Source organism: Rattus rattus, chromosome 12, assembly GCF_011064425.1.
Source record: "Rattus rattus isolate New Zealand chromosome 12, Rrattus_CSIRO_v1, whole genome shotgun sequence".
Taxonomy (NCBI): Eukaryota; Metazoa; Chordata; class Mammalia; order Rodentia; family Muridae; genus Rattus; species Rattus rattus.
This window is the reverse complement of record NC_046165.1, coordinates 1594529-1617919: the sequence shown is the minus strand read 5'-3', so window position 1 is coordinate 1617919 and position 23391 is coordinate 1594529. Positions and strand designations below refer to the sequence as shown.

The 23391-nt window shown below is 40.5% G+C and overlaps 1 protein-coding gene across 1 annotated transcript in view; it reads right to left on the bottom strand.

Moving 5' to 3' along the window:
- Positions 1-3575: 3575 nt before the first annotated feature.
- The window catches only part of Nalcn (sodium leak channel, non-selective), a 317042-nt gene continuing 297226 nt past the window's right edge, over positions 3576-23391 (bottom strand). Inside the window, exons 35-44 of the mRNA XM_032917213.1 lie at positions 21234-21302; positions 20142-20290; positions 19211-19304; positions 17510-17642; positions 16745-16860; positions 14800-14957; positions 12425-12575; positions 10576-10725; positions 7681-7798; positions 3576-5301 (exon numbers count right to left, since the gene is read on the bottom strand). Coding sequence (XP_032773104.1) covers positions 5108-5301; positions 7681-7798; positions 10576-10725; positions 12425-12575; positions 14800-14957; positions 16745-16860; positions 17510-17642; positions 19211-19304; positions 20142-20290; positions 21234-21302 — 1332 coding nt within the window. The 3' untranslated portion in view covers positions 3576-5107. The remainder of the gene's footprint in view (positions 5302-7680; positions 7799-10575; positions 10726-12424; positions 12576-14799; positions 14958-16744; positions 16861-17509; positions 17643-19210; positions 19305-20141; positions 20291-21233; positions 21303-23391) is intronic.

Here is a 23391-nt window from a genome sequence, read left to right as displayed (position 1 = left end):
GACAATCACCTGGATACCAGGTCTATATGAGAGAGGTGCTCTGTAGGAATATGAATAGTGACAAACTCCCAAGGAGAGATGGTCTGCAAAGGGGCAGATTCCATTATGAGGTGAAAATGCACGGCAGGTCCTTATGAGAAGGACCATCTTCTTCTCTAATACACACCCAACTCTCTCTCCTTTCCCCCCACAGGTTGTTTACAGAACTATATGACCCAAGGAGCACAGTTTAAGACTCACCAGTACAGTCCAAATGCAAAGCTATGTGGAGACCCTGAGGAGAAGCACTATAGCCCATTCTAAGCAATGCCATTCTCCAGCCCAGCCCAGCCCAGCCCAGCCCAGCCCATTATTGGCCAGCCCAGCCCAGCCCAGGCCCAGCCCACTCAGCCCAGCCCAGCCCCAGCCTAGCCCAGCCCAGCCCAACCCAGCCCAGCCTAGCCCAGCCTAAGATGGCTTCTGCCACTGCATCCTAGCACAGGCTGATGCAGTATCTGACTTGTCATTTGCATTTTTGTTTCTCCCACCCCGGGAGAGATGAACGCAGGTGTTTTTCCAACTTGGATTTTCCAACGTAGACTTGAAAGGCTCACCAAGTAATTGAATGTTAAAGTTTCAGGATAACTTTCTTTTATAAAATCTGCCTCTTTATTCAGTTACCCCACAGAGGAGTGGGATGAAGAAGATAATAAGAGAAAGAAGTCTTTTTTTTTTTTTTTATTAGCAGGTATTTCTTATGTACATTTGGTGTTATTCCTTTCCGGGCAAACATCCTTCCCTCCCCCCTTCCTTATGGGTGTTCCTCCCCACCCTCCCCATTGCCGCCCTCCCCGACAGTCTAGTTCACTGGGGTTCAGTCTTACAGGACCCAGGGCTTCCCCTTCCACTGGTGCTCTTACTAGGATATTCATTGCCTATGAGGGTCAGAGTCCAGGGTCAGTCCATGTATAGTCTTTAGGTAGTGGCTTAGTCCCTGGAAGCTCTGGTTGCTTGGCATTGTTGTATATGGGTCTCAAGCCCCTTCAAGCTCTTCAGTTCTTTCTCTGATTCCTTCAGCAGGGGTCCGTTCTCAGTTCAGTGGTTTGCTGCTGGCATTAGCCTCTGTTTTGCTGTATTCTGGCTGTGTCTCTCAGGATCGATCTCCGGCTTCTTTGCTTCTTCATCCATCTTGTCCTAATTGGGTGGCTGTATATATATGGGCCACATGTGGGGCAGGCTCTGAATGGGTGTCCTTCAGTCTCTGTTTTAATCTTTGCCTCTCTCTTCCCTGCCAAGGGTATTCTTGTTCCCCCTTTTAAGAAGGTGAAGCAAGAAAAAAGTCTTACCAATAATTTTGGATTTTTTTTCTTGAGTAATGCCAGAGAGTCGTTTTTGTAGAAATGCTCTCCTTGGGTTTAAACTTCATGAAAGTAAAGTGTTCCTTCAAATCCACTCTCAGCCTTAGGTAGTTACTAAATCTAACAGTAATCTTAGCTAAGGAAATGAAAGGCTGGCTAATGATTGGCCCACTGAGGCTCCTGGAAGAGAGAATAACTAGTTGGTTGATGATTCAGATGATGCCTCAAGTGAGCCCAGACTAAGTCTAACTCCTCAAGTAAATGAAGTGAAGAAATTTCCTCTCTTGCCTTTTTTTTTTTAAAAGGTAAGATGTTGAATTGTAGCATAGAGAGGCATCTAAAGTTCATCCAAAATTACATGTAGGTGAACCAGTAAATGTAGAGCCTGAAAGATTAGTCAAACAAGCAATTCTAGCATTTAAGAGGTAGAGGTATGAAAGTCAGGAGTTCAAGGTCCTCCTCAGTTATATGTAAACTTCAAGGCCATTCTAGGTTCTATAAGAGCCTGAGCAATATCTCACTAAACAATGACAACAAATAAATCTCTTGATTTATACTGATAATTTCAAAATTAGATTTCTTGGCACACTGGGTAATGTGAGCCATCTTGGGGGGGGGGTCACGGTGAGTTGGGGTTGTGTATTAATGTTTTAGGGCTACTGTCACAAAGCATCACACGTTAGGTGGATGCAAGCAGCAGAAGTTAGTTTGCTCAAATTCTGCTGCATACAAGTTGAAAGTGCAAGGGGTGGCAGGTTAGGGTCCCTGGAGGCTCATTTGGGAGCAGCCTTCCTTTGACTCATGTGGCTTCTCACAGCTTCACATGTTCCTCTGCTAATGACAGCATCCTTCCAGCCCCTGCCTCCATCTTTGGATGGCCTCCTTTCCTGCGTGTCTGTGTCTTCATGGAAAATTTTACTCCCTGTGAGTCTCCTCTTACTAGGAGAACAGTCTTATCAAATTAATGTGTCCTATATAGTAAATGCTATGCTACCAAAGGAGACCTCCTTCATAGGTGCCAGAGGCGAGAACTTCAGCTTTGTTTGTTTGTTTATTTTGAAGGGGAGAGTTCTGTCTGTAAGAGTAGGTGAGAAAAGGGTTGCCCTTATCTTCACACCAACTTCAACTAATAATGTGCTGCTTTTGTTTAGTTCAAATTTTAGGATGGAATAGCTTTGTGAAGAGGACTATCACTGACACACATAAGATATCAAACCTACCAGTCTATGTCCAATAATGAAAGACATGCAAAGCATTTCTGACTTAGAAACCACATTAACGCAAGATTAATTGCTTTCCATCTATGTGCCCTTATCGTATTCAGCATCTCAGGGTATAGTCAGAGAGCTAATGATTGTGGGCATTGGCTTTGAAACACTAGGATTCACTAGGAATATCTGAATGGCATTATACACCCTTTCCATCCCATCCTATTCCCATTGAACCCTTTTAAGTTGCCATATGGATAATGTGTGTGTAGTCTGTTCTCTCTCAGAGGGTATACAAAAAGTATTCTACTCCTTAGGATTTTTTGGTGTTCTTTGATCTGACAGTTCTCTCAATTAAAGGCAATGGGTATCATGATGATAGGATTGTCATGGTTCCTTGAGCACCAGGGACCATGAGTGTCCCTAGTTTTCCATCTGTATCACCCAGTCTTGCATATTCCATTGGATAATATTGAAAAGAGGTATTACTTATTTTCACTGACCTGCCTTCAGTCTGCTTCAGGTAATTCACATACTTCAGTCACTCAGAAGGTATGTGATGGCTGAACTGAATGTGTTGTGGCTTTGAAAACATTGCTGTTCTGTCTTTGCTTCATGAGAGAATAAGTAAGGATGATGCTTTCCTGAATATCCATTCCAGACCTTCCAGGAAGGGCCCACTGTTTAGTGGACATGAAGCTGTATTTCTCAATGTATGAGCCAATAAAAAATCATTTTATTACTTTTTTCAACACTAATGCCAACCCATTCTCTGGCCACTATTGTCTTCTTTGCTTCACTAAGTGTTTGGAAGGCATGTGGCATTTACCTAGTCTTGTCAACACAACCTTGCAGGGGAATACTCTGGCTCTGGGAGTTGACCTTAAGGTGGTTAGTATGGATAGAGATTTTGCCAACCAAGTATGGCCTGAATACTCCATATAGGGTTTGCAAAGTGCTAGCTACAGAGTGCTCTATCCAATACACATACAAAGAAAGGGTTTAAAAATGACAACTAGGTCATAGTAAATTCTTTTACAAATCAGAGTTTTATTTTGTTTTTATATCCAAAAATCAAATTCTGACCAAACATAAAACCCAATAAAAATCCCCCTTGGCTGCACGAACTTGAATTGCCTATTATCTAATAGTCACAAGTAATCATAAAAGCAGTAGATGGGCACATTACATCACATCTTCTGTGTAGGAAGGACACAATGTTTGGCTATTTGAAGAAGGTTAAATAGACAAAAGGATATCATAAAGCAACCTAGGCATCAGGGAATTTTTACACACTCAATCTCTTAAAATAATCTGATCATCAAATATGCAATTGATAATGACAACTCAGGGGAGACCCTGCCCAGCCAGGGCCCATCAATGATTTTCAATAATTTTATATTTCCACTTTTCCCAGAGAACCTGGAGCATTGGTGTGTGGGAAAAATATAATTATGTTGTGGTATTCCCAATGGGGTTTAGAGTGAAGTTTTGGCACCCTTCTGTTATTATTTCAATAGATAATTCTGGAAGCAAGGAAATTATTTTGAATCTACATAGTAATGGTGTATTAAAGCCAACCCATAATGTTCCTCCTGATTCATAGCAAAATGGATACAGCAAGGATAAGCCATGAAGTCCACAATAAGTCTCAAGTGTAAACTTTTAGCTATGTTGACTCCAACACTTTTATTCTGTTTTTATAAACTCAGTTATTTAAAGGGTTTTTAAAGATTTCAAAATATTTTTGTCTCATCAAGTCCATGAATAATATACCTACAGGTTTGTTATATACCAATAACATCTATAACCAGTTCCTTTACATGGGACCTACATATATAACTTTCTTGGAAGCAGGCCACAGTTCAATTAGAGTACTTGAAATCAAAAATCAAATTGTCTAATTTTTTTTAACATCAGGCATATTTTTTAAATAACATGAGAAAAGGAATGTTTTTAAAAATTCAGAATCTGTAGTTTTGAAGCTGCTGTCATTTTAGCATGATTGACCTTTTCAGATCGATCATAAATAATTTCTTCCAAGGGACGTATTTCTATTGGAAATGGGAAAAAAAGGTGAACTAGAACTACAACTCCTGTACTATCAATATAGGCCAGTATGGGCTTAGCACTCTTTGAGAGGAGTAGTAACAACATACAGGAGTGCAGGTGAATACAGCTTATCTTACACAGACAGAATACATGAATATTTAATACACATCTACTATTGATGCAGCTTCTAATATTATCAATACTGCATTATACATATTTTCCTTCTTTTCTTGTATTTCTGGGTTTCAAACCCACGGGTTTTCACAGGTTGGACAAGTGGTCTTTCACTGACTTACATCCCAAGCCCCAGATTTTCTTTAATACATGAGAGTAATCCGAAACTTCATACTCTTTGAGAGACCATTCCAATAAATGAACAAAAGTTAATTCTGAAAATGCCATGCTCGGGTGAAATTTAGGGTTTAGCAACTACAGTTTGCTCTCTCAGAGATAAAACAAGAGATTAGGCAGTAGTTTTCACCCGATAACTCCCTATGCTTTGCTTCCCCTCTAGATATCTAGGAGGTCATCTCCACTCTCATCACTCTCCACAGTCAGCTGTCTGGTCCACCACTTTTTAACTTCGGAGCCACAGGAAGCTGTGTCTGGCATGGGGTTCATCTTGCACACCACAGACTTCATTGTTGTCCTTCCTCCAAACCGTAGGTTAACCGAAGACACAGAATGGCTTATTGGTTTGGGGGCTGTGGGATTGAAAAGAGTCCTATTATCAATGGGTTGTTGTTTCAGCATGCTTTAGCCATTCCTGGAAAATCATAATATTCTGAGCAGTAGTAGTGGTTTTGGCTCCCAAATTCTATCTGCAGGTGATAAGTAAGATTCTTCCCAATAGATTTTAGTTGATCCTTCCCAATGATTTTATAAATTTTACTCATGGGTGGCAAATAATAACTTTTGGGAAAATACACTGATGGTTCCTTTATTTTAAGGAAAATAGAAACTACACACAGCCACAGTTTGTGTAAAATGGACGTGTAGTGGTATTAGGAAAACAAGGGGAAAGAGTGGTAGTGTAGTTTAAGGTAAGGAGAGATGGGGTTGGGGGCAAGTGTGGAAAGCAGATGTGGCCTTGCTTTCTGTTGCCTTGGTCTTGCATTCCATATGTAACCTGCAGATATGAAGTCATTGGCAACTGTGTGTCTCTAAACCTAAGTGTTCTCTCGTGTAAAATGGAGACAATGCAAACGACCTCACTGTAGTGCTGGGAGGCTTGAGATGGGCTAATGAGATGGCCTGACAAAGTGCACATCATGCTGCCTGGTGCATCCTTAAAATGTTCTTTTTTATTTCCCTTTGGCCGCTCCCACCTAGTATGATCCTGGTAGTTGGTCTTTGTGGTTGTCACCACTTTTGACATTGAGGCGACACAGACAAGCACTACTGTCAGTGTCACCCATGTAAGTGAATAGCAAGGAGGGACATCCTTCCCAGCTCATCTCTCAAACTGACCTGTAGTGTTGAACGACAGTGTGGGCCATGCTCTTATCAGCTGTGTCCAACTTGCTATAATATTCTGTAGCCTGTCATCTGTATCCAGACACTGCCAGAGGTAAGTAAGTGGCTCTTGACTTGTCATCACATCAGTCGTTCTAAAGCCTAGGTTGCAAATGTTATTTCTTGCTTATAAATCTTTAGTGTCTCCCTCCTAAGTGCCCATAAGGTGAAACTAAAACTTTCCAGTCTGTCATTTAAGGATTTTTCACACTGAGGTCCTAGCACCTGCTCAATCTTGCCTCCTATCTCTCTTAGTTTTGCTGAGACCAGACAAAAGTTATATCTGCTCTGATCCCTCCTCAGGTCCTTCCTTATTGGTGGCTTTGGATCCATGGCACACATCTAGCTTCAGAATATAAATTTTCTGCCATCTGCTTGGTGAACAGACAAGTGGCAGAAGACATTTCAGGGTCACTCAGTCTCACTTGTTTGGAACTCAAGTTGAGCATGGTTAACTCATGAATGAAGCTCTATTTCATCATAGGCTCAGATCTCAACAAAGAGGAGACTGGGCTGTGTGTAGAATTGTTCTTCCCCCATTGCCCAATGTTCCTCCATGAGGTCATCAGGGTTTTCTGGTTCCTCACATTACTTCAGAAGAAAACTCTTACTAAATCAGTGTAAAGTGGAGAATGAATAGACTTGTGAGGGTTGAATGAAGAAAGTCAGGTAATACCCTGGAGTAGTGACTGGCACACAGTGGTCAGTGCTACATGGAGGTTTGTGACTACCACTGCTGTTACTGAGGTGAAGCTCATGTCAGAGTGGTGATACACAGCATGTGTTGGGATAAAGTGGGACCTGAGCCTTTTCTGAGAACTCCATGGCATTTTCTGAAGATCATATCTACCCATTCCTTCTTAGATAAGTTTTGCCCATATTTGAAATGCCTTGACTGTACCCAGGAAGCCCTTGGAAACCTCTTCCTCCTCTCTTTCTGGATCTTGGCTGTAACCGCTCATTTTGTTAACAGGTGCCGTCTTCTCAGCGATGGCAGCTGCAAATGAGGGCCAATATAGTTATGTTTAGAGAAGTTACTTTGAGGAGAATGTTTCTGATAAGGGAATACATTTCATTGTTTTCACTGTCTATAATAATCAGATACACAACCTGTTTGGGTCTGAAATGTCCCCCAGAGGCCCAGGTGTTGGAGGCTTGGTCCTAGCTTGTGCTATTGGGAAGTAGTAGAATTTTTAAAAGGTGGCAACTAGTAGGAGGTCTTGGGTCATTGGGATCATGCCCTTGAAGAAGACTGTGGGATGCCAATCTTTTTCTCTTTGTTTCCTGGTTGTGGTAAGGTAAGCTGCTTCCTCATACATTCCCACTGTGCTCTGAAGCCTTATTACAGCCCAGTAGCAACAGACTAACTGACAATTGGACTGAAACCTCCAACGAGTAAGTCGACAACCCTTTCTTCCTTTTAAGTAAATTTTCTTAGGTATAAATTAGTGTAACAGAAAGCTGACTAATACAGATCTACATATTAAATAAAATCTAAGACCCTAAATAAAGATAGCAAATTCCTCTTAAATGTCCCCAACAGGTAGAGAAATGATTGATGTACCTACCTGAGGGCAGACGCCATTGCCCAATCTTTCTTTGGGGTTTCCCAGTATCTGCTGCGTCCTGTCGACTTCCTCCTCTGTCTGACAGAGTAGGGCTCAAGAGCTGCTGCTGACTGCTTGACTACATGGGAGAAATATTAGTCATTATAGTTATTTCTCTTAAAAATCCACATATTTAATTTGTCACAAATATTTGTACAACTTTACAGGGTGTAGTATGATAATTATTATGATTTTATAACATTCAGTGATGAAATCCAGATAATTTTCACTTCTGGCTCTCATATGTCTACCATTTGTGTATCAGAACCATGTGACTTTTCTAGTTATTTTGAGATATATCAGAGACTTGTGAAGACTAACTGTGACAATTATCTTCACTGTCAACTTAATGGGATTGAGAGTCACTGAGGAGATGTACCTCTGGCCTTGTCTGTGAGAGCATTTTTGGGGAGGTTAACTAAGGTAGGAAGACCCAGTCTGAATGTGGACAGTCCTTAACAAAAAGGAGAAAGCAATGAGGGCAGCAGCATGCACCTCTGTGATTCTACTGAAGGTGCAGTGTCACCAGCTGCTTTTCCTTCACCTATTCCCTACCATGATGAACCACATCCTCAAACTGTGAACCCAGATAAACCCTTCTTCCTTAAGTTTCTCTTGTAAAGTATTTTGACAGACCAAGGAGAAAACAACAGATATACTGTAGTAACCCTACTTTTCTTAGAACATCAGAATGTAAGTGGAACCAGAGGGCATCATACTAAGTGAAAGTCACAGAAAGACAAATGCCATGTTTTACTCATTTTGAAAAATGATTTTATAGAAAAGTTTGGATTCTTTCTTTTTTTTTTATTGGATATTTTTATTTACCTCTCAAATGTTATTCCTTTTTCCGGTCTCCCAGCCATAAGTCCCCTATCCCATCCTCCTCCCTTTCTTCTGTAAGGGTGTTCCCCTTCCCCAACCACTCTCCCTTCCTGCCCCTTGACATTCCCCTACATTGAGGGGTCAAGCCTTGGCAGGACCAAGGGTTTCTCCTCAGTTTGGGTTCTTTCTTAATGTTGTTTTGCTCCTTCACAGCTCTGTGGGTAGTGTTTTTCTTGACCATTCTTGAAGAGTGCCCATCCTTCACTCCCTTCAAGCCTGAGGATATCACTGATTTATTAAACTTGGCTGGAAAATGAGAATGGTATTATATGAAGATAGGGTGTCAGGTATAGGATGGTGTGCAGCCATGGCCTTTTGCTAGCTTAGAAGTCAGAACCAGGAGCTCCAGAAGATGCATCTTGGCAGACAGGGCTCTATAATATGCCACAAGGAAGCCCAAACTCAGGATTACCTGATGCTGAGGACTTCTAGGCATTTTGCCTCCATCTCTAGTTTACCTGGTACTTTGCTCTCTCCTAATCATTGTCACCATTTTTTTTTAGAATTACTTTATTTATTTATGTGTGTGTTTGTGTGTGTGTATTTGTGTGTGTCTACAAAAGTGTATGCATACACAGGTATAGGTACCCATAGGGACCAGAAGAGGGTATTTGATGCCCTGCATTTAGAGCTATGGATGGTTGTGGGCTGTCAGATGTGGGTGCTAGGAATGGCACTTGGATCCTCTGGAATAGTTGGTATCTCTCCAACCCCTCACTGTCTTGGTTTCCACACTAAATTAAGCATTTTCCACTACTTGGTTTATGGTGAACCTTTTTGAGAGTTCTGCAATCATTACTTCCCCTTCATCGTTGGTCCTGTCTCACTGTCTGTCTCAATCTCATTGGGCTCTTCTTCATAAAGCATTGCCAGATGTCTTTGAGTTGAACCTGTGGTGGGATGACTATGGATCTTTCTTTTGGCCTCTTTTGCTGAATTCTCCCATACAACTCTGTAGAAGGAGGCAGGTGATTCCTGGTTTCATGTTGGGAACCATCAGACCACAGAAAACTGTACCATGGTACAACAGTTCCTTTTGCAGTCTTTACTGGGGGACACAGAGTCCTACTCTTCATTTCATCCCTTTCCTCTGAGTGTATTTCTGTGCATCACGAACTCTGCAGCTGGAGGCACTGAACAGTGTGCTGGATGGACTCCATGTGATTAGCATCAAATCATTATTGCAGCCACATAAAGGGGCAGGTCTTCCCCGCCAGCTGCTTCTCATAAGCACAGGGTTCTCCCAGATGCTTGAAATCCTGGCTTTTTGTTTGTTTGTTTGTTTAATAGGCATGTAGAATAACTTTGAAAATGAAACTAGCTGTGTTTTAATGGACAGAAGATCCTCAAATAACTTTTCTGAGTTCTATATGCCCCTCCACTGTCCAACTAAGAAAAGATAAATCCCCAAAGCATTTGGCTATCAAAGAGGGTTGAAAGCCAAGTGCACGTATTTTCCTAACTTTACTGAAAATTTCTATGATGTACTGAGGGGAAGAAGATTTAGGGCTTCATGTAAATCATGATCTTTTAAATCACATAACATTTATATGCTCAAGTTCAGCTATTATGATAATATTACTCTTTTAGATTAAAAAAGCAAGCAAAAACCCACTAAGAATGTGAACCATTTATAGTATATGTATTCTGTAGTTTGAATCTTGAGTGGTCCATAAGTTGAAGACTTGGTCTTCAGCCTAAGACACTAAAGGGAGGTAGTAAAATGATGGAGCTTAGTGGGAAGAAGTTGTGTTATTACAGGGGGTGAAGACGGTCCTTAAAGAGGATATCGAGGACCAATTCTCTTGCTCCAGGGCCATCACACAGAATAAAAGCATACGAATATACACATTCTCATTAATTTTGGTTCTTTTGCAACAAAAGGTCACCTGAGAATATCTGTTATTGACTTGAAATATCTGTGTAACCTGCATCGACCCCCATAAAACATCCTTGGGTGCCTTATCCTACCTCAGGTTGCGTATTGTGGTCCTGACTGTTGGCGTTGGTATCCTCGCTTGGTTGGGTGGTCTCAATGCTGGGAGGATTCAGGAATCGGCTCAGCTCTTGCTGCTGGCTCACCCTCAGGCTGTGGATGATGCTGCATGACTGCTGCTGTTTCTATGGAAAATGTTTTGGTTTCATAAGAGGGAAAAGGTGCCCACTCCTTTACCCCATTCTCACCAGTCATAGTTTCTTCATCTCTCTCAGAAGACCTATGGGATTGCTGACCTCTTAGGAAATTACAAGTAAGGCTCTTGAACTAGATTTGAGGATGTTAGATTGATATAAAAGTCTTAGAGATTACAGGCATCCCCATCTTTTTCATTTGTATAACAATTGGATTTGTTATGCTCATCCATACTGGTTTATGTCATTAAAAATTACTAATGTGGGTATTTTATTTTTCCTCTTCTTTAATTCTATCCATATTTAACCAATGCAAACCACCTGCCCCTGCCATTTTCCTGAAAGTCCTAAGCACCAGAGGGCTTTGAGTAGATGATGGGAAAACTTTGACCTCCTGCCTTGGTTCTGGACTTTGTAGGGCAGGCTGGCAGGTCAGTTCAGCAGCAACCTCTTTTTCCTTGCCAAGGCCTTCTTAGAGTCTGAGAAAGGACATTTGTGATTCATGGAATAAGAGTTATAGTGTGCAGTGGGCAGCTCACCTTGCTCTAGGAGGCCGGGCTGGAGTTTTTCTTTTCTTTAGGGACTTTTCTCTCTAACAGAAATGCATATTTTTTGTAGTGGGTGTTGTTGTTTTGAAGGGCAGGATCAAACAAATCTTACATAATATTAATTGCATTGCAGGAAGTATATACTGAGTCATGTGCTTTTTCTTCTCTGTATGAGAAGTATGAGTCAAAAGCATTTATAAACGTTAATTACCCAAATAGAAGTACTCACTGGAAACACAGTATATGCTAATGGAGTTTGTATTTGTTAATGTGTGAGAGTCTCATACAAACTTACAGTTCAGAAGGCAGCAGGCACATCATTAAAATTCCATGAGAGGTAGTCTTCAGAGACCCAACAACATGATATACCATATGTTGAAACTTTTAACAGCAATTTAAAAGTAGTTTTGTAAATTTTGTCTCTGTAGATATTTTTGGGATTTCATACCATTGAGTTCAATAAGTAGAGATTATAAATATTTTAATACCCATAAATTGCTTTTTTAAACCTTAATTTTATACAAATTTTATTCAATTGCAATGCGTGGTGGAGCCTGCTGAGGGGAATGAGCTGAAGCTGGAATAGAGTTAAGGCTGCACTAGAATCTGACACTCTATGTGGCTAAGGAAGATGCATTTAAAGGGATATCAGGCCTCTCTCTCTCTCTCTCTCTCTCTCTCTCTCTCTCTCTCTCTCTCTCTCTGTGTGTGTGTGTGTGTGTGTGTGTGTGTGTATGTGTGTGATGGTTAGTGTCAATTGCCAACTAGACAGAATCCAGCATCACCTGAGAGACAGGCCTTTGGACAAACTTGTGGGGGATTATATTGATTGCTGGTGTGGGAAAATGCACAATTATGAGTAGGGCCACTCTCTGAGCAAGGGGGCCTGGACTATATAAAATGTAAAAGTGAGACGAGTACAGGCATGCATTTACCCTCTCCATTTCCTGAGTGTAGAGGTGATGTGAATATATATTAAACTCCTGCCATCTTGAAGTCCATCCCCTCCATAATGTACTGTGTACATTAGAGCTGTGAGCCAGTATTAGCCTTTCTCTTTTAAGTCAGAGGTTTTTTGTTTTCTGATTTTTTCCTACAGCAAGGGAAAGGAAACCCAACCCTTGTACATGTGGTTCACTCACAGCCCGGATGCGTTTCAAGCACTTCTTCAGCCACATGCGAATAGTCTGCTTAGCCACCTCCTCCTCTATGGTATACTCCAGCTGCTCCCTTGCCAGCAGTTCCTCTAGCTGCAGGCTCTTCCTGATGTCTACAGAGCGGTAGGACAGCATGCTGGGAGATGGAGACAAGAGCAACCACCAATCAGACTCACCTGGTATTTAGACCCTCAAGTGTTTCAAAATGCAGAGAAAAAAAACTTTCCAGAAATCAGTGTAGGGTTTGATGCCACTCATAGCTGGGTAAGGAGCTGGCTATGTTACCTCTCTATCTCCCCATCTTCTCTTCTATAAATACTGAGGTTAGTTTTGGTGTCCACCTCATTGAATAATATGGCAAATTAATCTCTGAGATATTTAGAACAATGACTGCATCTAAATGCCTATGCTGCAGAAGTGGCATTGACTGCTCTAGCTATCAAGTACATACTCTGGAATGTTCTGTGCAAAAAGAAGAGTATTCCTTCCACTATTTCCTCATGGTTAGCTCTAATTGGTGATGGTCAATATACTTGCCTATGAATTAGCCATGTTCAATTCCACTTTTCTCTCTATTCATTTTTCCCTTTGCACCTTCCTTATTAGTTTCAGATGATGCAAAGCCAGAGCTAAACTCTCTTGGCTCAACAGGTCCAGACAGTGGTAAATAAAACTGACACCTTGGTGCAGAGGAAGAGTCAGTAACTCCAAGCAAGGACTAACTAGTTTATTACCAAAGAAGAATGCTGACTTATCTGGTAGAACTCTAGGTTAGCCTTAGCACCCTGGACTCTTTGACAGCCTCTACTTTGAACTTGAGGTCACCGTTAGAGCTCATTTCACAGCATAGTGACCCTATGGTACTGGATCATTGGCTTTCATTTTTTTTGCTAAGTGTCCTTCTATTGCAAAGGAAAATCCTACATTATGTTTCATAAAATGCTTCTAAGTCCTCTAGACTCATCATGAATTCCACTATTATGTAACTTCTATGAGAAAAGAGGGTCAACATCACCACAAGTGGCTTTGCTTGGGTCCCCTGTGATCAGATGCACCGCTATACTGCAGAGGTCAAATACTGATTATTAAAAACAACAGTAGGTCTGGGCGCCTCATGGTCAACCTAAAAACACTGCATCACTACTTATTCATGGACAAAATGATAGCAAAAGGCAAAATGAATAACAAACAAATTTCCTTCAGACCCTTCCTTTGCTGCTCTGACCCTCTTTCTTCTCTTAGCCACATGTAGAGTTTTATCTACCTGAATGACCCCCAAATTTGTTGCAATAACCTACATTTAATATGCCAGGTATATGCAACATGAATAAAATAGCTACAGTCAGTCAAGGGTTCTAGACAGTTTCTATGTCACAGGTCCCTCTGGTAGGGAACATTAGGAAGGACTTCTTAAAATAATGTTTCACATGCTATTATGAAGGAAATCAACTATATTGAAATAATCCTTCAATTTAGTTTCTTTGATATGAGGGCATAAGTTCTTCTACTGGCCCATTAAATAATATGCAGTGTCAAATGGCACCATACCTTGAAAGGTCTTGCATAGCATAAATAATATTTTAAGATTTCTATCGAGAGCTTCAGGTTGTGACCTTATTGTAGAGTTCACTGCATATCTAGTTAAAATGAGGTTTAATTGAAGATAACTGGTTGCTAGAAGCCACTGGATGATCCAGGGGAGGGTTGGAACAAATTCTTCCTCACAGTCTTACAAGAATTAACCCTATCCTGGCTTCATGCTTCTTCTGGAGCCATGAGTTTCTTCTACTGTTGGACTTCAACGGAGTGTCTCGAGGAAGCTAATGCAAATGTCCTTCAGAGTGACTGAGTTGGAGCCTTTATCCTGTCTTGTACTCATAAAACACTCAGAAAATGGAGTGTTTTAAGCAACAGGGACAATTACCACAGAGCAGGTTGGGCAGATTCTTCCAGACTCACCTGAGTGAGATCTGGATTTTATCTCCACATTGTCCATGGAACCAAGTGACCCTAAGCAAGTCACTTAACTCTTTCAGGAGCACACATCCTCATCCCAAAATTAAGAGATGGAACCATGCCCTCCATGTGTTCTCTATCTCTTTCCTTTTGGGATGGCAGGTGGCAGACCACTGCTTTCTATGCTTCTCTTGTATGGCAGTGATCAGACATGATCAATATGGGGCAGTGAGAAGGACTACTTCATGCTTAGAATGTGTGCCCTTGTATTATAACCATGGCAGTATGGCAACTCAGGTTTTGAAATCCCTGTTAACTGAATTCATGGGCTTCTGTGTGTCACACCTTTCATTTCTGGCCTTAGTGGATCTCTGTGACACTGGGCTATGGAGCCAGCTTTATACCTCAAGACATCATGGAAGGTGACATCACCACCATTGTGCAGCCTCTCCATCTCATAGCACATGTGCTTAAACAGGAGCTTGTCTTTATCAAGGTCCACTTCTAGCCTCCCACGCAGTAGCCGTAGCAGGAACTTCACTCGGAAGGTGGGGATCACACCCTGGGTGGGAGAGCACAAGGGCGAGCAAAGTAAGTCATAAGAAGGAGTCTAGAGACTCCCTATTCACTGAGTTTCTTTTTATAGGGAGACACAGACAGCAAAGTGAATTTATGAGTCAGGACTGGTGTCTTTCAGGCTTATAATCCAAGCATCAAGGACAACAAGGTAGGGGATCACCAGTATAAATAGCACCAGACAAGAAGAAACTCACAGGTCTCTTTGAAAGCTGGGTAGAATAATGTGTGCTAAGCATATGATGTGAAGTACTAAGCAGTAACTTTCTGTTGCTCTGGTCCTGTGGGTTATCATAATATTGACTTCAGAGCTAGGCAGGGTGAGGAATATACATGTAGCTTTCCCTGGAGCCAGTCCTTACTAATTATGCTCAGTAGTTTATCCACCTCTCCACATGTACCGTGAATATCATTCTACAGGTAGGCAATGCATATATGTACATACATACATACATACATACATACATACATACATATATACATACATACATACATAATCCTCCTCAATTAATTTGGGTCTTAGACTTAACTTTTGTTCATTTGTTATTTTGCTTTAATTGAAAGGTCACTCCTTTGTAGATCTTCTCAATGGTTAGGACTACTACTTCCCATGTAGTAGGACTATAGGCAGGCACCATTCATTTATGTTTCACATATATCTTACACACATATCCTAAAAGTAATTTTATACAATATTATTAACATGCTTGGGTTTTGACTGTGACTTGTTACATGAAATCTGGTGTGACTTCCTCTATTTGTGGTGTTGTGTTGGTACTAAAAAGAATTCAAAGTCTGGCATTGGTTTGGATTAGGGATCCTAACCAGTGTCATTAGTACCATTTCACCTTTAAGGGGTCACCCCCTCCTTTAGAACATAAGTAAGCTCTGTGGGCACAGAATTGCTTTACCTCAGTGCCTAGACCTACTTAGGTTTTGGGAAGGTAAGGATGAATAAGACGTCAAAGAGGAGAGGAGAAGGGAGGAGGAGAAGGGGGAAGGAAGCAGAAAGGAAAGGAGGTAGCTGAGAACAAGAAACTTGCCTTTGCTTTTGCTAATTCTGGAAAATATTGGGTAAATTTTATGGTTAAGATATTTACATACTAATTTAGAAGTAGTTCAAAATAACCAAGTAACCAGGTAACTAATTAACTTTTAGTGGTGTTGGGGATTGAACCCAGGCTTTTTTCATGCTCAGCAACACTCAGCCCCTGAGCTACACCACAGATACCACTTGTGTGTTTTATCTACATGGCTGCTTAAGATTGAGATGATGGTACGTCGGTGACAGGCTTTACCTCTGGGAGCTGCAATTCCCCTCCTTCTGCTTGACCCCGAGGTAGATACCTTTGAAAATCCTTTATTTTCTTCCTTTATTGACCTTTTGAAAGTCTAAAGACTAGGCTCTTCATGGTTGGAAAGGACATGAGGTGAGACTACTCTGCTCCCCTGTCCTTGCATACTCATCTGACTCTCAATGACAGGTTTCTGCAATGCAACAGTGACAGTTCCAAATTTAGTCTATGTCAATTCTTGGATCCAAGATACTTGAAATATATCATTTGTTCTCTTTGTGATGGAGCCGGAAACAATGGCCCACTCCCCCACACCTAGGTTGAGGAAGACTTTGAGTACCCAACCCTCTGCTTCCATTTTCCAAGTGCTGAGAATACAGTGATGCACTACCACACCTAGCTTTATGTAGTTCTGGGGATCAAACACAGCATCCTATGCATGCTTGGTAAGCAAGTGAGCCACACCCACAGTCCCTACCTCTCGTTTATCATCTACCATGTTCCATATGATTTGAAAATGGCGAAGATCATTGTAACTCAAAAGCTGGTCCTCTTCAGTGGAATAAAACAAAGAGAAATTCTCCACAATTATGGCTAGGAAAAAAAATCAGATGTTAGACAAATATGCTAATCTGTCGTTTTTTAGAAAAAGTAAAACATCTATTATAAATAATAAATGTTATCACTCACATTATAAAGCCAATTTTTCAAAGTGCTTTCAGTACAGTTTCCAAGCTGGCATGCCACTCACTTGAACTAAGCTATTTATGCAGCACTTGCCTTTCCAAAACATGAGGGTCATGGGCTCAAAGGCACTCTGGTTAGACATTCATGCCAGCTGGCTGCTACTCTTACTTCAGAGTTCCAGGATATTTTTAAGGGTCATATTGGGTCTGGATGGCCCCACAGCTGGGTGAACAAAGTATATCTTTAAAAACCAAACTGATATTTCGAGGCGGTAAAAGTAGCCCTCCCTGATTTGTGTTCAGCCTGATCCATGGGAAGAGCTCTTTGGGAATTAATGAGCATAATAAATAGGACAATTCTTGAAACTGCAATCAACTGCCATTTCCATGCCTTTCAAAGGTCTTTTCAGCTCCTGGGTTGAGAGGCAACAATTTATAATTAATGCCATGAAACACCCGCCCTAAGCAATCCAGGATAATTACTCGAAAATTGTACATAATTATCCAAGTACCTGAGTTTGAAGAGATGGAAAAATAATTCCATGAACATCTCTTACCTACAAGTAGATTCAGCATGATGTAGGCGATGATGACATAGAATGAGCAGAAGTACATAAGTGCCCCTGCATAATTGCCACAGTCTGTTGCCCAATATGTAAATTCATCTGGAGTACAAAATGGAGGCTGAACCTGTGGGCCAGTGGGGGACATGGAGGGCATTGAAGGGAGGGGACGGCACAGATTTCTTCTGACTTTGGTGCTCAATGAATCTATTCTTGACAGTATGAGATGTAGTTAATTTAAAGCCATCAAGCAAAAGCCACATATGTCGGACACACACGTCATTTGCAGCAGAACCTTGCAAGAGTTCTATGCTATGCTTTTGGTCCTGTAGATGACCCAATTAAATTGTCATTGATAGAAACAAAATGTAAGTGAACAGGTTTCCTCAGGGACATAAGCTTCACATCCCAACAGCCCCTGGGGTCAAACTTTTAGGAAGTCAAATAAAGAAGAACTTTATTTTTTTAACTTAAGCAATGGATTAATTTGTGTGGAGTAGACTACATATACCAAATTCACATTCAAGTTGTGTAAGGACCAGTCCTCAGTCCTGAGGCACCAAAATTAGATGTTACAGAAATGTATAAGGTTCCGATTATGTAAAGCCTTTGCATTCTGTGGGGCCCATTGAAATTCGAATCCTTCTGTGATACTCTCCTGGTTTCTCTCAACCAGATAATTAACGCTGCCTTCTGTGTTCCCACATACTCTTCTGGGAGCCTATGTAGGATTTATTTAATTCTGCCTTGGGTTATACCTGATTGGATAAATTTGGTTTCCACTTTCCATGTTTCAAACTCTCTAGACTCTACTATGTGATATATTTGTGCCAAGTGTGAGGGATAGACTAACAATAAAGACACACTCCTGTTCCTGACAGCTGACAACAGTTTAACTTCACAGTTTGCAGCACAAGAAGCATTAGCTCCATGGGGTAATTTAAATTTAATTCATATTAATTAACATTAAGCAAAAATAAATGTAATATAAAGCAGTTTTTAAGATGCACTGGTCACACTTCAGTAGCTCAGTACTGAGTCACATGTGGCTTCCTGCTTGGACAGCACATGCTCCCTCATAGAATATCTGTAGGACATCATTGGTGTCTATGAGCTGGGAGGAAGGAGAAATAAGGTTGACTCTAGAACTCTTCTAGAACTAGTGTGCATGTCCAAACAAGGAATATAGGGAGTTGTAGAATATATAACCCACAGTTTTAATTGTGGGCAAAAATGCCTAAAGAAGCAAGCATTAACACTATGACCCAAGGATGATACAGACTTACTAGATAGAAAGCAGGATATCAAAAGGGAAGAATGGCTCAGACTATATGACATATGTGCCTTGTGGAACCTTTGTACATGTAAAGCCTTGTACATGGCCCAGGATGAACCAGGGACTTAGTGAGTGTTCGATGAATGCATTAAATAAATGTCATTATTTTGATTGCTAAGCTATGAAGGATAGGCAGGAAAGAACAGTGCTCATTCTTAAATATGATTATAATAATTTTAGTTATGTTAAGTGAATATTTTATTCTTTATATTTATATCTTTTAATGTTCAAAGTGCAACTTATGGACTAGACGGCCAGAATATTTTCTTTGATACAAGGTCATGATGTTAACAAGGATACCATTGCCATGTGCAAATGAGTGTATGTTGAGGAACTGATAATAATAAGTGGATATTTACCATACAATCATGCATAATCTTATTCCAGTCTTCCCCTGTGACAATTCGGAACAATACAGTAATGGCTTTGCCAGCTGAAGAAAAATTGGCATGCCTAATTTAAGAAAAGAAAACAGAATGAATACTTCATGACTTGTCATTGTCTTGAGGCAGTATTAGCAGTCACCACCCAAACATGTGACATTTGCAAACCTGGTTGCCAGGTTACTGGTACCAAACTTAAAACCCTTTGCTGCCATATAAACCTTCCTGCAAATATAGATGCCCAATGAGCAAAAACTTTCACAGGACCATCAACTTATTAGCTTTGAACTGAACAACTGAGTTCTTACTTTGACTACTAAGAAATAATTCCTCCATTGGGTCATAGAAGGAGACTCAGCCATGTGCCAAATAAATCACCTACCAGTGAGACATTTGCATGTATTTTGTTGTATTTGAACTTTTAAGAGAACAACAGCAGATGCTTTTATAATGTGGACGATGAGCTTTTGGAAATGTTTCTTTCATAGCAGAGTGATTTGGAAGGTTCTAACTTTCTACACTTTGCTGAAAAAGAAAATCATCTAAAAACTGATTTAAGCCCTGCCCCCCACACACACAGACAGAGAGAGAGAGAGAGAGAGAGAGAGAGAGAGAGAGGTAAAGAAAAATACTGAAATCAGAAGTTGTTATTCCTGACAGTGGGTAGAATTATTAAACCTTCTTGTTTGGTTTTTGCATTTCCCAAGGGTTCTAAAATAAGTATGCTTATCTTTGCCGACTGTAAAATGCCATTTAAAATGTGTATATTTTATTTTCTAACAGATTACTTCCCTTTTATACCACTCCTAAGTCTTTAATAGTCAAAAAACACCTAAGTTTGTGATTGATGATTTTATTACTAAGATGTTTGCTTGGAAAATAAATAGGAAGACAAATACATGCTGACCTGTTAATGTTCTCTCCATACTTTACAGTGCCAAACAGAACCACCCCAGCAAAGGCATAGCACAGCAGCAAAAGAAACATCCCTACGATGATAAAGAAGCTCTTGTACATGCTGACAACCACAGTCAAAAGGAGCATCTTTAATGTCACCTGCAGATGAAGAAGGGTGAAGAATCAGGGCAGATGGAGAGAGGAAGACAGGAAGTGGGAGAACAGTTATTTCAAGCTGAGGAGTACCTGGCTGGTGAATAATATATAAGCAGGTTGGCTACATACTGATTCCCAAGTACTTCATTTGAGAGTTGTTTCCTATTAGATATTAAATCTAAATATTATTCAAAAACCATCTGGCATTGTAAAATCTTATTCATACTTCAAACAGTTCAGTCACTCCAGAGAAATTAATTAAATTTAACAACACAAGCGTCTTAGACTTCCATTTCCTCTTCTTTTGAAACCTAGACACCTATAAAGTCAACACATTTTTGGCCTATAGCAAGTAAATTTACTGTTCTCCCATAGACTTTCTAAAAACCTAAGTAATGCTGGTTTAATGCTAAATAACCACCAATTGTTAAACCTTCCAATTACATGGATATGTGGAATCCATATGTGAAATAATGCTAATGACAAAAAGAAACAATATCCCTTAAATGGAGATCACAGGTGTGTGTGTGTGTGTGTGTGTGTGTGTGTGTGTGTGTGTGTGTGTGTGTACATGCTAGCAGGGAATATAAATCAATTGAGAATAAGGGAAACACTATCATCAATTATAAACTTTCTCTGTAATAAAGTTAATTAAAAAACACAAATTAGGGTACATTAGGAATGACATTGGCTTTTGGTTTCAGAGGCAACATGTTTTCTTTCATTTATGATTGTGTTTACTCAGCAAATATGGTGAACAAAATAACAGGAAATAAAGTCAAAGATAATTAAGCTACAGATTCAATACAATATTTAATATTTATTAGTCTTGACTTATGATGTTTAATACTTTGTTAAATAGATCAACTAGGTTGGCTGCAGTCTATTGGCATCAGTGACTCAATGCTTATGTGACATTTGAGAGAATTCTGCATGATGGACTTACATGCTTTCCACAGATGGAGAAAAATCTAAAGACAATCACACAGGCTCCCATCATGTAGGTGTATGCATTCTGAAATTTAAACAAAAGACAGTTTTTTTTACAATTTGCACAAAAGGTCTTGTTATGGTTTTATTTTAAGTCTTCTGTGAAGTCTAGTGAATAATTAGTTTAATAAAATGTGAAAATTCCTATAAGAAATTTATCTGAAATAAAGGTACTGAAAAGGTCACTGCAAAAACTCATGAATAAATATTAGATTTAGAATCAAATCTCAAACAAAACTTTAGGTTTTGTTTTGTTCAACTTGATTCTGTATTTTGAAATTCATTTCACATAAAGCAGTAATCAGCCCTTTTAAAGATAGGGCAAGAAATGTACAGGGTGACCCTGAAGGGGGTTGGGACTGTATCTGGGCTGGTAGAAGTCTTGCCTAACATGTATGAGGCCCTGGGTTCAATCTCTCAATGGTAAACCCAGTTGTGGTGATGTCTGTAATCCCTGTATTTGGGAACTGGAGGCAGGAGGGTCAGAAATTTAAGGTCATCCTTGACTACATAGTGACTTCAAGGCTAGCCCGGGATACATGGGGTGGGGCCTAATTTTCAACAAAAACAATACTCACAGGCAGTTTTTATTTGTTTGTTTGTTTGTTTGTTTGTTTGCTTTGCTTTGTTTTGTTAGTTCAGTTCCCTGTTCATGAATCAAACCATTTTAGAAAAGCACCTCAGCCCCAGCTAAGGATTGCATCAGTTTGCTCTTCCAATGTGTGCTTGGGGCCAGAGATCACTCTGTGCTTTCTGATTCACAAGGCTTCTTCTGAGAAACAAAGATGCCACTGGCCACAGCATAACAACGGTGACATTCAGCTGATGCCAAAGCATGAGCATTCTTCAGGAGCTGCCTAGCCAAACAACAACAGTCCCAGATGGGTCCCTGGGAAGGGGGTCCACTGAGCTCCTTGGTGAGGCACAAGGACAAGAATGTGGGCACATAGCCGTGTTGGAAGGAACACTTTCCTTCCCAGCAATCCACTGCAAAATATGGCAAAGAACGATTCCTTTTCTCAGACCAGAGGTTCTTCTCAGGGGAAAAACAAAAGCAGTCAAGTAGAATAGGGAAGGCTTAGAATTTCTTCGTGGGGATATTTGAGATTAGGCCTACTGTATTTTTCCATTTAGTCAAAGGTCTGTCTAGATAAACTAAGCTTAGTTAGAACATGTTTTTCTGCTTTATCTTCCCATGTCAGTTGAGGAATTACTGTAGACACCTTAAGTCTTGACATTCTAGAAGTCATGACAACCACAGCCCCTGGGATGATGACTGGATAATTTTCACATGGACCCCAAAGTCTTAAGAAGACTTATGTTCCCACTTCAGCAAACCTTGTGTTGTATTATTACATGCCATGGGTCGTACTTCAGGCACAGAACTCTGCCTTTGTCCAGTCCCTACATCCTTCCATCCTAGCTAAGGGTCTCTGAAATGTTCTGTAAATGGAGCCCAGTTGCTTGTAGGGAAATGCCTTCCAGGACCTCTTTGATGAAGCCATTACTCAATCATTACTGTTGTCATGGACCCTAGTAGGATCTCCTTCATCTTTTCTAGTATACCCATAATCCTCATTGGTTTGCGAGCACACAGTGATGATCTCTCTAGGTTTTTAGACTACAAAGTTTATTAGTGCAGCGGATACCTTTGTTTTGCTTAATATTTCCCTCTTGATCTTCCTTCAGGGCTTTGCTCATCATTATGTTTTGTTGAAGGAACTGAACATAGGTGCTTTAAACAGATTCTAAAGCTGAAGGCAAACACTGGTTAAAGAAGGCCACTCACTACATGTGTGACTACCACAGATCCATACTACAGCAAGCCCCTTCTGATAGCAAATGGGTTCTATGAGTACTGGATACTTCCTGCCATGCCTCAATTATGAAAGGCAATGGGAGAATGGGGAACACTGGTAATGGCAATCACTGGGACTGTAGAATGTTAATGAGATGGTGACACTGTCTTTAAGACTTATACACTCTAGGTCTTTGAAGATCCATGATTTGCCTGTGTGAAAAGTATATGTGTATGCATTTGCAAACATATCCCAGGGCTCTCAAAATCAAAGCTGGGATGTAGGGAGTTTGATATAATGCCCAAGAGTGGTTGG